The following is a 15,272-nucleotide window of genomic DNA, read 5'->3' on the forward strand; positions in this document are numbered from 1 at the left end:
AGAGAGAGAAAGATAGAAAGACAGAGAGAAAGAGAAAGATAGACAGACGGGGAGAGAGAGAGAGAAAGATAGACAGAGAGAGAGAAAGACAAACAAAGAGAAAGATAGACAGACGGGGAGATAGAGAGAGAGAGAGAGAGAGAAAGATAGACAGAGAGAGAGAGAGAAAGATAGACAGAGAGAGAGAGAGAGAGATAGACAGAGAGAGAGAAAGATAGACAGAGAGAGAGAAAGATAGACAGAGAGAGAGAAAGATAGACAGACGGGGAGAGAGAGAGAGAAAGACAAACAGAGAGAAAGAGAAAGATAGACAGACGGGGAGATAGAGAGACAGACAGAGAGAGAGAAAGATAGACAGAGAGAGAGAAAGATAGACAGAGAGAGAGAGAGAAAGATAGACAGAGAGAGAGAGAGAAAGATAGACAGAGAGAGAGAGAAAGATAGACAGAGAGAGAGAGAGAGAAAGATAGACAGAGAGAGAGCGAAAGATAGACAGAGAGAGAGAGAGAAAGATAGACAGAGAGAGAGAGAGAAAGATAGACAGAGAGAGAGAGAGAAAGATAGACAGAGAGAGAAAAAGACAGAGAGAGAAAGAGAAAGATAGACAGACGGGGAGAGAGAGAAAGACAAACAGAGAGAAAGAGAAAGATAGACAGACGGGGAGATAGAGAGAGAGAGAAAGATAGACAGAGAGAGAGAAAGATAGACAGAGAGAGAGAAAGATAGACAGAGAGAGAGAAAGATAGACAGACGGGGAGAGAGAGAGAGAAAGACAAACAGAGAGAAAGAGAAAGATAGACAGACGGGGAGATAGAGAGAGAGAAAGAGAAAGATAGACAGAGAGAGACAGACAGAGAGAGAGAAAGATAGACAGAGAGAGAGAGAAAGATAGACAGAGAGAGAGAGAGAAAGATAGACAGAGAGAGAGAGAGAAAGATAGACAGAGAGAGAGAGAAAGATAGACAGAGAGAGAGAGAGAGAAAGATAGACAGAGAGAGAGAGAGAGAAAGATAGACAGAGAGAGAGAGAGAGAAAGATAGACAGAGAGAGAGAGAGAAAGATAGACAGAGAGAGAGAAAGACAGAGAGAGAAAGAGAAAGATAGACAGACGGGGAGAGAGAGAGAGAAAGACAAACAGAGAGAAAGAGAAAGATAGACAGACGGGGAGATAGACAGAGAGAGAGAAAGAGAGAGATAGACAGAGAGAGAGAAAGATAGACAGAGAGAGAGAGAGATAGACAGAGAGAAAGAGAAAGATAGACAGAGAGAGAAAGAGAAAGATAGATAGATAGAAAGACAGATAGAAAGAGAAAGATAGAGAGAGAGAGAAAGATAGACAGAGAGAGAGAGAGAGAAAGATAGACAGAGAGAGAGAGAGAGAAAGATAGACAGAGAGAGAAAGATAGACAGAGAGAGAGAGAAAGATAGACAGAGAGAGAGAGAAAGATAGACAGACAGAGAGAGAGAAAGATAGACAGAGAGAGAGAGAAAGATAGACAGAGAGAGAGAGAGAAAGCTAGACAGAGAGAGAGAAAGCTAGACAGAGAGAGAGAGAAAGCTAGACAGAGAGAGAGAGAAAGCTAGACAGAGAGAGAGAGAAAGCTAGACAGAGAGAGAGAGAGAGAAAGCTAGACAGAGAGAGAGAGAGAGAAAGCTAGACAGAGAGAGAGAGAGAGAAAGCTAGACAGAGAGAGAGAGAGAGAAAGCTAGACAGAGAGAGAGAGAGAAAGCTAGACAAAGAGAGAGAGAGAGAGAGAAAGCTAGACAAAGAGAGAGAGAGAGAAAGCTAGACAGAGAGAGAGAGAAAGCTAGACAGAGAGAGAGAGAAAGCTAGACAGAGAGAGAGAGAAAGATAGACAGAGAAAGACAGACAAACAAACAGCATGAGAGAGAGACAGACAGAGAGAGTGAGATAGACAGAGAGAGAAAGATAGACAGAGAGAGAGAGAAAGATAGACAGAGAGAGAAAGAGAAAGATAGACAGACGGGGAGAGAGAGAGAGAAAGATAGACAGACGGGGAGAGAGAGAGAGAAAGATAGACAGAGAGAGAGAAAGACAAACAGAGAGAAAGAGAAAGATAGACAGAGAGAGAGACAGACAGAGAGAGAGAAAGATAGACAGAGAGAGAGATAGACAGAGAGAGAGAAAGATAGAGAGAGAAAGATAGACGGAGAGAGAAAGATAGACAGACGGGGGGAGAGAGAGAGAGAAAGATAGACAGAGAGAGAGAAAGACAAACAGAGAGAAAGAGAAAGATAGACAGACGGGGAGATAGACAGAGAGAGAGAAAGAGAGAGATAGACAGAGAGAGAGAAAGATAGACAGAGAGAGAGAGAGATAGACAGAGAGAAAGAGAAAGATAGACAGAGAGAGAAAGAGAAAGATAGATAGATAGAAAGACAGATAGAAAGAGAAAGATAGAGAGAGAGAGAGAAAGATAGACAGAGAGAGAGAGAGAGAGAAAGATAGACAGAGAGAGAGAAAGATAGAGAGAGAGAAAGATAGACAGAGAGAGAGAGAAAGATAGACAGAGAGAGAGAGAAAGATAGACAGACAGAGAGAGAGAAAGATAGACAGAGAGAGAGAGAAAGATAGACAGAGAGAGAGAGAGAAAGCTAGACAGAGAGAGAGAAAGCTAGACAGAGAGAGAGAGAAAGCTAGACAGAGAGAGAGAGAAAGCTAGACAGAGAGAGAGAGAAAGCTAGACAGAGAGAGAGAGAAAGCTAGACAGAGAGAGAGAGAGAAAGCTAGACAGAGAGGGAGAGAGAGAAAGCTAGACAGAGAGAGAGAGAGAGAAAGCTAGACAGAGAGAGAGAGAGAGAAAGCTAGACAGAGAGAGAGAGAGAAAGCTAGACAAAGAGAGAGAGAGAGAAAGCTAGACAAAGAGAGAGAGAGAGAAAGCTAGACAGAGAGAGAGAGAAAGCTAGACAGAGAGAGAGAGAAAGCTAGACAGAGAGAGAGAGAAAGATAGACAGAGAAAGACAGACAAACAAACAGCATGAGAGAGAGACAGACAGAGAGAGTGAGATAGACAGAGAGAGAAAGATAGACAGAGAGAGAGAGAAAGATAGACAGAGAGAGAAAGAGAAAGATAGACAGACGGGGAGAGAGAGAGAGAAAGATAGACAGACGGGGAGAGAGAGAGAGAAAGATAGACAGAGAGAGAGAAAGACAAACAGAGAGAAAGAGAAAGATAGACAGAGAGAGAGACAGACAGAGAGAGAGAAAGATAGACAGAGAGAGAGATAGACAGAGAGAGAGAAAGATAGAGAGAGAAAGATAGACGGAGAGAGAAAGATAGACAGACGGGGGGAGAGAGAGAGAGAAAGATAGACAGAGAGAGAGAAAGACAAACAGAGAGAAAGAGAAAGATAGACAGACGGGGGGAGAGAGAGAGAGAAAGATAGACAGAGAGAAAGACAAACAGAGAGAAAGACAAACAGAGAGAAAGAGAAAGATAGACAGACGGGGAGATAAAGAGAGAGAGAGAGAGAGAGAGAAAGATAGACAGAGAGAGAGAGATAGACAGAGAGAAAGATAGACAGAGAGAGAGAAAGATAGACAGAGAGAGATAGACAGAGAGAGAGAAAGATAGACAGAGAGAGAAAGAGAAAGATAGAGAGAGAGAGAAAGATAGACAGAGAGAGAGAGATAGACAGAGAGAGAGAAAGATAGACAGAGAGAGAGAGAAAGATAGACAGAGAGAGAGAGAAAGATAGACAGAGAGAGAGAGAAAGATAGACAGAGAGAGAGAGAAAGATAGACAGAGAGAGAGAGAAAGATAGACAGAGAGAGAGAGAAAGATAGAAAGATAGACAGAGAGAGAGAGAAAGATAGAGAGAGAGAAAGATAGACAGAGAGAGAGAGAGAGAAAGATAGACAGAGAGAGAGAGAGGAAGATAGACAGAGAGAGAGAGAGAGAAAGATAGATAGACAGAGAGAGAGAGAGAAAGATAGACAAAGAGAGAGAGAGATAGACAGAGAGAGAGAAAGATAGACAGAGAGAGAAAGAGAAAGATAGACAGACGGGGGGAGAGAGAGAGAGAGAAAGATAGACAGAGAGAGAGAAAGACAAACAGAGAGAAAGAGAAAGATAGACAGACGGGGGGAGAGAGAGAGAAAGACAAACAGAGAGAAAGAGAAAGATAGACAGACGGGGAGATAGAGAGAGAGAGAAAGATAGACAGAAAGAGAGAGAAAGATAGACAGAGAGAGAGAAAGATAGACAGAGAGAGAGAGATAGACAGAGAGAGAGAAAGATAGACAGAGAGAGAGAGATAGACAGAGAGAGAGATAGACAGAGAGAGAGAAAGATAGACAGAGAGAGAGAAAGATAGACAGAGAGAGAAAGAGAATGATAGACAGAGAGAGAAAGATAGAGAGAGAAAGATAGACCGAGAGAGAGAGAAAGATAGACAGAGAGAGAGAGAAAGATAGAAAGATAGACAGAGAGAGAGAGAAAGATAGAGAGAGAGAAAGACAGAGAGAGAGAGAGAGAGAAAGATAGACAGAGAGAGAGAGAAAGATAGACAGAGAGAGAGAGAGAAAGATAGACAGAGAGAGAGAGAGAAAGATAGACAGAGAGAGAGAGAAAGATAGACAGAGAGAGAGAGAAAGATAGACAGAGAGAGAGAGAGAAAGATACACAGAGAGAGAGAAAGAAAGATACACAGAGAGAGAGAAAGATACACAGAGAGAGAGACAGATACACAGAGAGAGAGAGAGAGAGAAAGATACACAGAAAGAGAGAGAAAGATACAGAGAGAGAGAGAGACAGAGAAAGATAGACAGAGAGAGAGAGAAAGCTAGACAGAGAAAGACAGACAAACAAATAGCATGAGAGAGACAGACAGAGACAGGATGAGAGAGACCGACCGAGAGACAGAGACAGCATGAGAGAGAGACAGACAGACAGAGACAGCATGAGAGACAGACAGAGACAGCATGAGAGAGACAGCATGAGAGAGACAGAGAGGCAGACCGAGACAGCATGAGAGACAGAGACAGACAGCATGAGAGAGACAGACAGAGAGAGAGAACCAGAAAGAGACAGACAGAGAAAAACAGACAAACAAACAGTATGAGATAGAGACAGACAGGATGAGAGAGACAGAGACAGCAGGAGAGAGAGACAGCATGAGAGAGAGAGACAGAGACAGCATGAGAGAGAGAGAAACAGAGACAGCATGAGAGAGATAGAGTCAGCATGAGACAGAGAGAGAGACAGAGACAGAGACAACATGAGAGAGAGACAGAGACAGCATGAGACAGAGACAGCATGAGAGAGAGACAGAGAGACAGACCGAGACAGCATGAGAGAGAGACAAACAAACAGTATGAGAGAGACAGAGAGAGAGAGACAGACAGCATGAGGGAGACAGAGAGAGAGAGACAGAGACAGCATGAGAGAGACAGAGAGACAGAGACAGCATGAGAGAGACAGAGAGACAGAGACAGCATGAGAGAGAGAGAGACAGAGACAGCATGAGAGAGACAGAGAGAGACAGAGACAGCATGAGAGAGACAGCATGAGAGAGACAGAGAGAGAGAGACAGAGAGAGAGAGACAGAGATAGCATGAGAGAGACAAAGAGAGAGAGAGACAGAGACAGCATGAGAGAGACAGAGACAGCATGAGACAGAGAGAGAGAGAGACAGAGACAGCATGAGGGAGACAGAGAGAGAGAGACAGAGACAGCATGAGAGAGACAGAGACAGCATGAGAGAGACAGAGAGAGAGAGACAGCATGAGAGAGACAGAGAGAGAGAGACAGAGACAGCATGAGAGAGAGAGAGAGAGAGAGAGAGAGAGAGACAGAGACAGCATGAGAGAGAGACAGCCAGAGACAGCATGAGAGAGAGACAGCCAGAGACAGCATGAGAGATAGACAGAGAGAGACAGAGACAGCATGAGAGAGACAGAGAGAGAGACTGAGACAGCATGAGAGAGACAGAGAGAGACAGACAGCATGAGAGAGAGACAGACCGAGACAGCATGAGAGACAGACAGACTGAGACAGCATGAGAGACAGACAGACAAAGAGAGGCAGACAGACAGACAGAGAGAGACAGAAAGACAGACAAACAAACAAAGAGAGACCTGTAGGCTTTTTTATATTGGATATCTGCTCCAAATACAAAGTGATGCTCTAGATAATCACCTAACCAAGCAAATTTAGAAGTTCACAGCCACCACTTTTGAAACATTTTATGTTCGGCTAGCGAACATCGGGTCAATCTAGTATTACAAGTTCTTGGATTAAGACCAGTATCGGCAAGATATATTTTTTTAATTACCTCTAGTACCCCTTCCCAAAATTCACACAATTTTACACAATCCCAGCCCATATGCATTAAATCTGCACCATTCATGTAACATTTTGAGCAGTCTGGGTTTAATCTAATACCCATGTTACAACAATTTTAATGAAGTACAGTAGACTCTATACACTAAATACAATTGCGATACTCAACTTTCAGCTAGAGATACAATTGGAATCATACGCAATAGCTTCAGAACACCCAAGAAAAGTCACTAAAAAATGTTGAACTATAAGCACAGATACTGACCGGACTTGGGCAGCAAATAAATGTCGGAACTGAAAAAATAACTATGGGGCACGTCATAAAGCTCTCCAAATTTTTCGAAACTACAAAAAACGACCCCCAGAATGTATCTGTCCAAAAAGATTACCCCTCTCTTCTCCCATTGTGAAAATCCCGCCATCTTAACATTGGCAATTTATGGTTCCTCCAGAGGACGTATATATAGTAAAGTAGTCTAATGGCAAAGTAGACATATATAAATGTCACATATTGTCACGCATAGGGGAGTAGAAGGGAGAGATGGGGCAGACCCCAATCGATCCCACCTCTACCACCGTTTTGTCACGGATCGACTACTGCGAGCTCACTTGCTGCTATAACTACTTGTCACAACAGAGCCTTGATCAATCACTTTAGTGGGATTGCAAACGTTGAGTTGTTAGAATATAAGCGGATTTGTACCCAGCTTTCCTAGGCTTCTGCATGCATGCAGAACAAAAGCTCAAATTACCACGTGATCCGGTCTAATAGCTCCAGCACTCTAGAATACCCACATACACTCTCTGCCACCACCAGGTTTTGTTTCCCAGGTAAACTGGAACCCAGACTTATGAATTATTAACACAATGTTCGGAGTTATGGTTAATTTTAAAACGGAAAAAAGTTTGAATAATATATTGCAGATTTATTCTAAAAAAGATTAGCAGTGCTAAATACTTATATATACAAAAATATACAGAAAAAGATGTTACAGTGTCTTAGAGAAGGTTTACAGGTATATACAACAAACAGTATCTAAAATAACACAAGGAAGAAATGAAGAAGGTACCAGATTTGGGATGTACGGCCCAAGGTTCTGATATGTGCAGAGTCAAGAGAAGCAACGAGAAAGTAAGGTCTGACCACTCCAAAGGTCTGACCACTGGGTCTCTCAAAGACCCTAGTTTTTAAAGTTTCCCCAGATCACACCTCCCCCCGCCCCCTCTGAGGTCGTTCAAAGAAGGTTGGGTAAATGCGTATGGACCTGTGGAAAAAACATAATTCCCCATTTCGACCATATCTCCGCAGGAGATCCTCCGATCAGGAATATATGCCTGGCATATTTCCGGTCATGATTTTATCTACTCAGCAATATCAAAACGTGATACGTAAATTATTATCAGGTACGTGGATACGCCATTTGGGGGTGTTCTGGGGCTCGTATCTCAACGAGTTTAGATGCGTTTTACTCAGCTGGCCCGCCAGAATCCAAAAATATAATTCATATCGGGCTGGGGCCTTCACACAATCAATAATCAATATTAAAAGATTGTTTCCTTATTTAAATGTCAGAGCCAGAATGTCTGTGAGAATCCAGCTCCTAGGTGAATGATTTTCTTTAGACTTCATTAACAAGTAAACGGTCACACAATTTGGTATCCTCATGCTAATTGTAAACCAAAAAGACAAGTGGAGAAAAGAAAGTAGGGAGTTATTTATATGACAGCTCTGGTCCAGGGTAAGGTGAGACCAGTTGCCTTTCTAAATGTGAATATCAACAGGCAGGAGTGAGTAAATGGGTGAAAGGTCAACTAAAAACTACAAATGCAATCTAACTACATATAAAATGGATGACACACAAAATTGCTGACAGCCCACCAGTTTCTATATCACACATATAATCCCTTTTTCCCTCTTTTCATCCCTCTCCCACCTTCCGTTTATAGGGGCTACAACCGGTCATTTTAGAAACCAATAAGCCATTCAACCCCACCCCTTCAACTGTTGGAATTGAAACGCCAGAAAATATATCCAAGCATTTGGAATTGCCAACCCTACAGACCGTTTATCCCATTGAAGGGTCTCCAATTTAATTCTAGCAGATTTGTTTATTCCACAATAAACTCCTAAATATCATATGGAGTCTAAAAAAAAATATTGTGATGGAATCCAAACTGGAGAGTTTTGAAGTATATAAAAGAGTTGTGGCATCAAAACTATTTAATTAAGATTTCATCTGCCGATTATCGACAATGAGAGACGATTCCAGACCTTGACCTCATTTTGAAGCTTTCATAGCAATGGAAGCAGATTGGCAGAAATACAGCCTTGAGGCTTAAGGCCCTTTTACACAAAACGATTATCACTTAAAATTTGTTCAAACAGCCAAAATTGAGCGATAATCTTTACATGTAAACACAGGCAATCGTTCACTATTAGTTTAATTGTTGTTTAGAGCTGGTTTTTAGCCAGCATAAAAACCATCCCTTCACTGTTCAAAATACTTTTTATCAGTGTACTCATTGCGCTTGCTTTGCATACATAATAAGTACACTGTTTACTCTGCCTGGAGAAGAGCAATGGAATCTGTGGGCCACATGTTTGCTCAGCTGGGCATGTGTTTATCTGATAAGCATTGCATAAACACACGCCCAGCTGAGCAAACAACTTGTGGAGGAAAATGCATATGATTGAAGCCATTAACAGCATGTGTAATTTTATTCAAAAATGTTGACCGTGTTTGTTCTGTTGCGTCGCGTTTGTTTAGGTGATAATTGTAGTGTTTGTTTAGGTGATAATTGTAGCGTATCAAAGGGTCTTTAGAAGATACCACAACTCCAAAGTATTTGAATTCCTTCACTATTTGTATATGTTCCAATGAATAGTCCACCAGCAAGGGATCTAAAGGAAGAATCACTGTTTTTCCCCAGTTAATAGAGAGAAATGACATCTTACCAAATATATAAAGAATGGACAAAATAGGACCCGCTGATCTACTCACATCCCCATATACAACAACAGATCTGTATATTGTGAGATATGTTCCTCAATTTCTCCATACTACAATCCAACTATGTGGGATAATTGCCTCATCAAGCCAGCCAGGAGCTTGATTGCCAAGGCAGAGAGAAGATAGGACAGGGGACACCCCTGCTTTGTTTCCCTCTCAAACGCCATTCATTCAGAAATATGACCATTTTCCCTCACTCTTGCTCCTGGCATTGAGTGAGGGTAATGTGAATGTGCCCTTAAAGGTAATACTGTCCAATAAAAAGATGCATGGTACCACAAATAGGGTAAACATCAAACATTTAAGCTTAAGGCCGAACGCCCACAGACGGATTATCGCTGCGTTATTCGCGGTCAGACACCCACAGCAAATTCCGCAGCAGTGACCATCCATAGACATGCGACGATTTTTCCCTGACCACAGGCGGAAATCAGCGGTGATTTTCCGCTTGCAGGGAAGAATCGCAGCATGTTCTAGTCTGTGTGGAAAAAAATTGCACGGACGGCTTCCATTGCAGTCAATGGAAGCCGCCTGTGCTGCGATACGTCCGCTGTGAGCACTGCGGAAGTACTGAAAGAATCCACGCCACAGCCCAGCGCCGGCACGTCTTGCGCTGCACTGTGAATGTGCGCCGGCTCACCGGGCTTGACACTTGCAGCGGATCTAAAGAGGTGAGTATAGGGTGTCTGGGAGGCGCTGGGTCTGATTCCACTGCGATATTTTTCGGCCGTGGGCATGAGGCCTAAGGAGTATGTGCATCTTTGCATAACTTGTGTGGGGTTTTTTTGTCTCTTAAAGGGGTTCTGACACGAATCAGATTTTTATGCTTTAGCAGCCATTGTTCCCTGGTCTGCCTAATGGACACAAGGAACGCACGATCAATGGCTGCTAAAACATAAAAATCTTACACTTACCTTTATTCCTGATGTTGTTTTGCAGCTGGGTCATCTCCCAGCAGGCTCCTCTTCATCCTCCAATGAGCCGCCCCCCTCCCCTTCCGGGAATCCCCGCATGCGCAGTGGAGAGGTGCCCTCTGACAGGAGTCAGGACGGGCCGCGTCTCCACTGCGCATGCACAAAACTCCGACTTCAGCCAGGACGGACGGGCCGCCCACAGCAAGCACTGCTTGTGATGTGCTTGCTGTGGGCGGCCCGTCCGTTCACCTCGGAAGTGGCTGACGGACGGAGCAAAGCAGGAAGCGGTCATTTTGACCACCCCTGCTCTGCTTCTAGAAGCCACCGAAGAAGATGCTCGATGGAGGGGACATGTAAGCGCTCGGTCCTGGCCAGGCAAGGTGAGTAAACATTTTTTTTTTCGTGTCAGAACCCCTTTAACATTTAGGCTGGCTGCACACAGGCATATTTGCATTGCAGAATCCAGAACGGACGTCCGCCTCTGGATTCCGCAGCAAATAGCATGCCATGGAAAAGCGCTTTTAGCTGCACACGAGTGGAAATCAATTGCGACTTTCCGCTCACAGAGGGAAAAATAATATATCACAGCATGCTCTATTTTAGGGTGGTTTCCACAACCCGTCGCAGATTGCGCAACATCACCTAGTAATGGCACAGGAAAAATTTGTACTGCGCATGTCCAACGGCGAATCGTCTGGACCATACACAGCACAAATAAGAAGAAAAAAAGACAGGTACGTTGGGTCACCGACCGGGCACAGGGTCGGATTCCGCTGCAGGATCCCGCATCCAGAATCTGACCCAGTCATATGCAGCTGGTCTTGAAAAGATTATTTGGGGACAAACAAAACTTTCACGTTGCTTAGAAAAGAAAAGAAACCATACTCGCCTCAACCTATCCCCCAACACTCCCATTCTGAAGGAGCCAAGTACCCTGCTGCTATTCACTTCCTGCTTCGGTGAGGCCTGCAGCCAATCACTGGCTCATTCCAAACGATAGTATCAGCAGTATCCCGCTGAGAACTCAGAGAGGCACTGATAAGGCTCATCGTTCTCTTTCAGCTGAAATAAAACGATGAACGACTCGTTAACGAAAACTGCACGATATCCGTGCAGTTAGACCCAACGATTCTCGCTCAAAAGACGGCTTTGAGTGATTTTTGAGCGAGAATCGTTAGGTCTAAATGGGACTTACGCAGACTCCAAAAATAAATAGTCTTGTTGAAACCTGGCAGGCAGAAAAAGCAGGTGTCAAGTTCCTACTAATCCCATCCATTTTGGATAGGGACCAACTGGAGGAGAGGTAGGATGGCAGAAAAGGTGGGGAGGAGGATTCTTGCTGCAGTAGGTTGATTGGTCCAGGAGATCGGATTGATCTGTGAGCAGAAAAAGGCAAATAGGCTCCTAGGAAGTCTAAAAGACTCCCTAACACTACAGTGATTGCAGTGTGGGACAGATCGGAATCAAGACAAGAACATTATGGGAAGTATTGTTTCTATTTTGTATTTTCTGTTACTTTTTACATATGGTTACTCAAAATATAGATCTGACTTGCTAAAGGTGCTTTAAAATGGGCAGATCATCTGCCCATACTAATAAGAGCTAACTGACAAGGAGCATGTCGATCACCACCCAATAATAATGTGTACACGGGCAGATGATTGGCTGTATGAGGACAATCGTCAATAAAATCATTCGTCAGCTGCTCATCCGCCTGTTTATATGAGGGGATCTGCAACCAACCATTGAGAATTTGTAGGCTTGAACAAGTGCTAACAGCCAATGAACAAGCGTTCTGCATGTTTGTCGGATGATCACCGGCATATTTGGATGATTTAGTAAATCCTGCATTGAGCAGAGGGTTGGACCCGATGACTCTGGAGGTCCCTTCCAACTCTACCATTCTATGATTCTATGATTTATATGGAATAACGATTAGGGGGGAAAAAGAGGTGGGTGGGGAAGATTCATGCCCGATTGTTAGGCCATTAGTTCCAAATTACCCAATCATTAAAGGGGTTTTCTGGGACTTTAATATTTATACTCCATCCTTAGGATAAGCCATTAGCATCAAATTGGTGGGGTCAGAATCCCAGCACTTCCGATGATCAGCTGATTGAAGAGGCCGTGATACTCGGGCAAACAATGCAACCTCTTCACTGTACAGACACATCTCTGTACTTTTTGTAGCAGCTGTGCCTTGGCTTACTGTAGTTTAGTACCAGGCAAGTGTATGGGACTCAGCTGCAGTGCTGGGAACAACCACTACAAAATGTACAGTGCTGTGCCTGGTAAGCAATAAAGAGGTGACAGCACTTGCCCAAACGCAGGGTAGGTCATCAATATCAGATCAGTGGGGCTCCGCCACTCAGGACTGCTGCCGATCAACTGTCTGAAGTAGCTAGAACACTCCAGTGAGCGGCGCTGTCACTTTACTACACACCAGGCATAGTGCTGTACATTCCAAAGCAGCTTTGCCTGGGATTGCAGCTCAATCCCATACACCTGAATGGAAGCGAGCTGCTCTCAGGTCACGTAACCAATGAACGTGACGTCACAGGTCACCTGAATGACATGGCCTCTTTAATTAGCTAATCAGCAAGCGTAGCTAGCAGCGGACCCCCACCAATCAGGTATTGATGGCCTGTCCTGATGATAGATCATCAGTACTTTAGTCCTTGGAAACCCCTTTTAAGGGATTCTGTGTTCTGTGTACCAGAATTTTCCATCTGCAGCATCTGGCGCCAGCTCGGCCACACACTGGCCATTAATCTCACCAGAATTTACAGAAGCATTACCATGCCAATTTACAAATGACATTAGATTAGACCCTTGTGTGTATTTGAGTACTTACAAGCACTTGGCTATCTCCGGCCATCCGACTGAGATAAATGGATCAGTAGTGCACATGGGTGATCACCACTCCATTTATTCTGGGACACTCGGGATCCTAGTTCTTGTGATCGGTGGAGGTCCCTGGAATCAGACCCTCACAGATCAGATATTTATCCCCTATCCTGTGGGCAGATGGTAAATTACATTTTGTGGGAGACCACCATTATAATGCAGTGGTTCAGAGGCCATTGGAGAGAGAAAAAACAAAAGAACATAATGAATGCCGAAATAATCATAAATGTATTTACTGAACTAATCGTTGATGGCTCATACATAGGGCTCTTCACTCTGACTTATAAATGGCGGTTCCAGGGTGGGACCTTATAGGCATTGTCTCAATAAGGTAATCTCTGTAATGTATAGGATTGGATCTACTCAGTCTGCTGTGGGCTACATTGTAGAGGGTTAGTGGCAAAGTGAAAAGTTGCCTTTTATACAGTCTCAAAGGGGAAACCAGAGGATGAATTGATATTTAAAAGGGATTATCTGAAACACAGTAAAGTTTAATCACCCCAGGAATCACAGCGATTGGACTTGCTGCTATCATTCTCCAAAGGACCTCAAAAAGGAGGGCTTATAACTTCTCCCTGAGGGCTCTTTTATACAAGTGGGAGTATTCCCCAAGGATGTAGTGGAACTCGCTGTTACAGAAATCTGCACGGCTAAATGCGAATTTTGATGCAGAATTTGGTGCAGATCTGCTGCGGATTTAACTTTCAATTGAGTTTAAATTGACGGGGTGAAATCTGCTACAGATGTCCAGCAAAATGTACGACAAATTCTGCAGAAAACACTCGTCCTGATAGCCTCTTCCTTTCCGACTTGGTTAACTAAAGACAATTAGAGTAAAGTTCATTACCAAAATGGAGCCAGCGACGTCAACATTTCCATCAGGCATCAAGTCCCCGCCAATCCTCATTCCATGACGGTGCCAACAATCCATCTCCCTCCACTCTGAATGTATTTAGCTCACAGCCCTTTCTACTCAATCGTGGCAGCTGGCACACACATAGGGGTTCTGTTCCCAATTCATTGCCATTATGGGAGCAAGTAACAAAAAAAATCTTACGTTTTGGTATTGTATACCTTGTGTTAATAGATTTACAAGTATCCCTTTGCCTTACACCTCTGAACATTTATTAACATTGGAGAGTTCAGTTTCATGGGATCCACCATTAAAGCGTATGGAGCGACCATTCTGTATGGTGCATGATGCCAAGACGTATGCCCGCTCTTACACACCAGTCTCTGATTTCCCCTTTAGGTCAAATTATTGCAGATTTGATTTTTGTTGCTAGTTTTTGTCACTTCCAAGAAAGCTAGATGACACCTCATTACACATCCTTCAGGGGGATGTCACTGACTTTAGACTTGCATATCCGACTTGATCTGCAAAGACGCATCCTCATACTTTTCAGGAGTCTGGAAAAGCTGAGTGCAGCCCCTCTGAGAACAATATAAGTTGTCACTCAACTTTCCCCATATAAATAAATGGCTGAAGAGAAGGGACAAATCAAGGACTGCTATTTACTAATGTAAGTGGGAATAAAGGAAGATCGCGGGCATACACCTGGGCATCATGTGGGTGAAGACACAGGATCAGCACTACACCGACGGTCATGAGACTATAGAAGGAGAGGTACTCACCAGCCAGTATGGCTTTGCCAGGGTGTGTGATTTTCGCTCGCCCTCCTCCTGGAGCAGCAGCAGCAGCCAAGCATCTAGGGACCACCCGCTTGTCTCCATTGACTGCAGTCCGCGATAACTGGCAGGGCCCCTCGGTGACGGCGAACGGCTGCAAGATGGAAGACATTGCAGCAGAGGAGTCAGCAGAGATAGAATAAAGGTAGAAAGCCCACCGAACAGTAAAGACCCTACGCGCAACCACACCCCCCTCATTAATATGCCATGAGCTGTCTACGCCTCACAACAGTGATTCACTCCATACCGTCACGCCCACTAAGAGGCGCTTATGAATATTACGTGCTGCAGTATTCTAGTCGCCACGCCCCCTTGAAACAGTCGCTGTTCGTATACACGAGGCTCATTAATAAAACATTACGAGCAACACGCTGATTGGATCCTTGGCGAATTATGGGCGTCGTCTAAACGATGAACCAAAAGGGTGGGTTCTGTCACCTGATTGG

General features: G+C 43.9%; 1 protein-coding gene across 1 annotated transcript in view; it reads right to left on the reverse strand.

The window, feature by feature from the left end:
- The window catches only part of LOC136625502 (tricarboxylate transport protein, mitochondrial-like), a 52,534-nt gene extending 37,596 nt beyond the window's left edge, over positions 1–14,938 (reverse strand). The window contains exon 1 of the mRNA XM_066599714.1: positions 14,773–14,938. Within this exon, the coding sequence (XP_066455811.1) occupies positions 14,773–14,938 (166 nt within the window). The remainder of the gene's footprint in view (positions 1–14,772) is intronic.
- Positions 14,939–15,272: the final 334 nt, after the last annotated feature.

The sequence above is a fragment of the Eleutherodactylus coqui genome, chromosome 4 (assembly GCF_035609145.1).
Source record: "Eleutherodactylus coqui strain aEleCoq1 chromosome 4, aEleCoq1.hap1, whole genome shotgun sequence".
Lineage (NCBI taxonomy): Eukaryota > Metazoa > Chordata > Amphibia > Anura > Eleutherodactylidae > Eleutherodactylus > Eleutherodactylus coqui.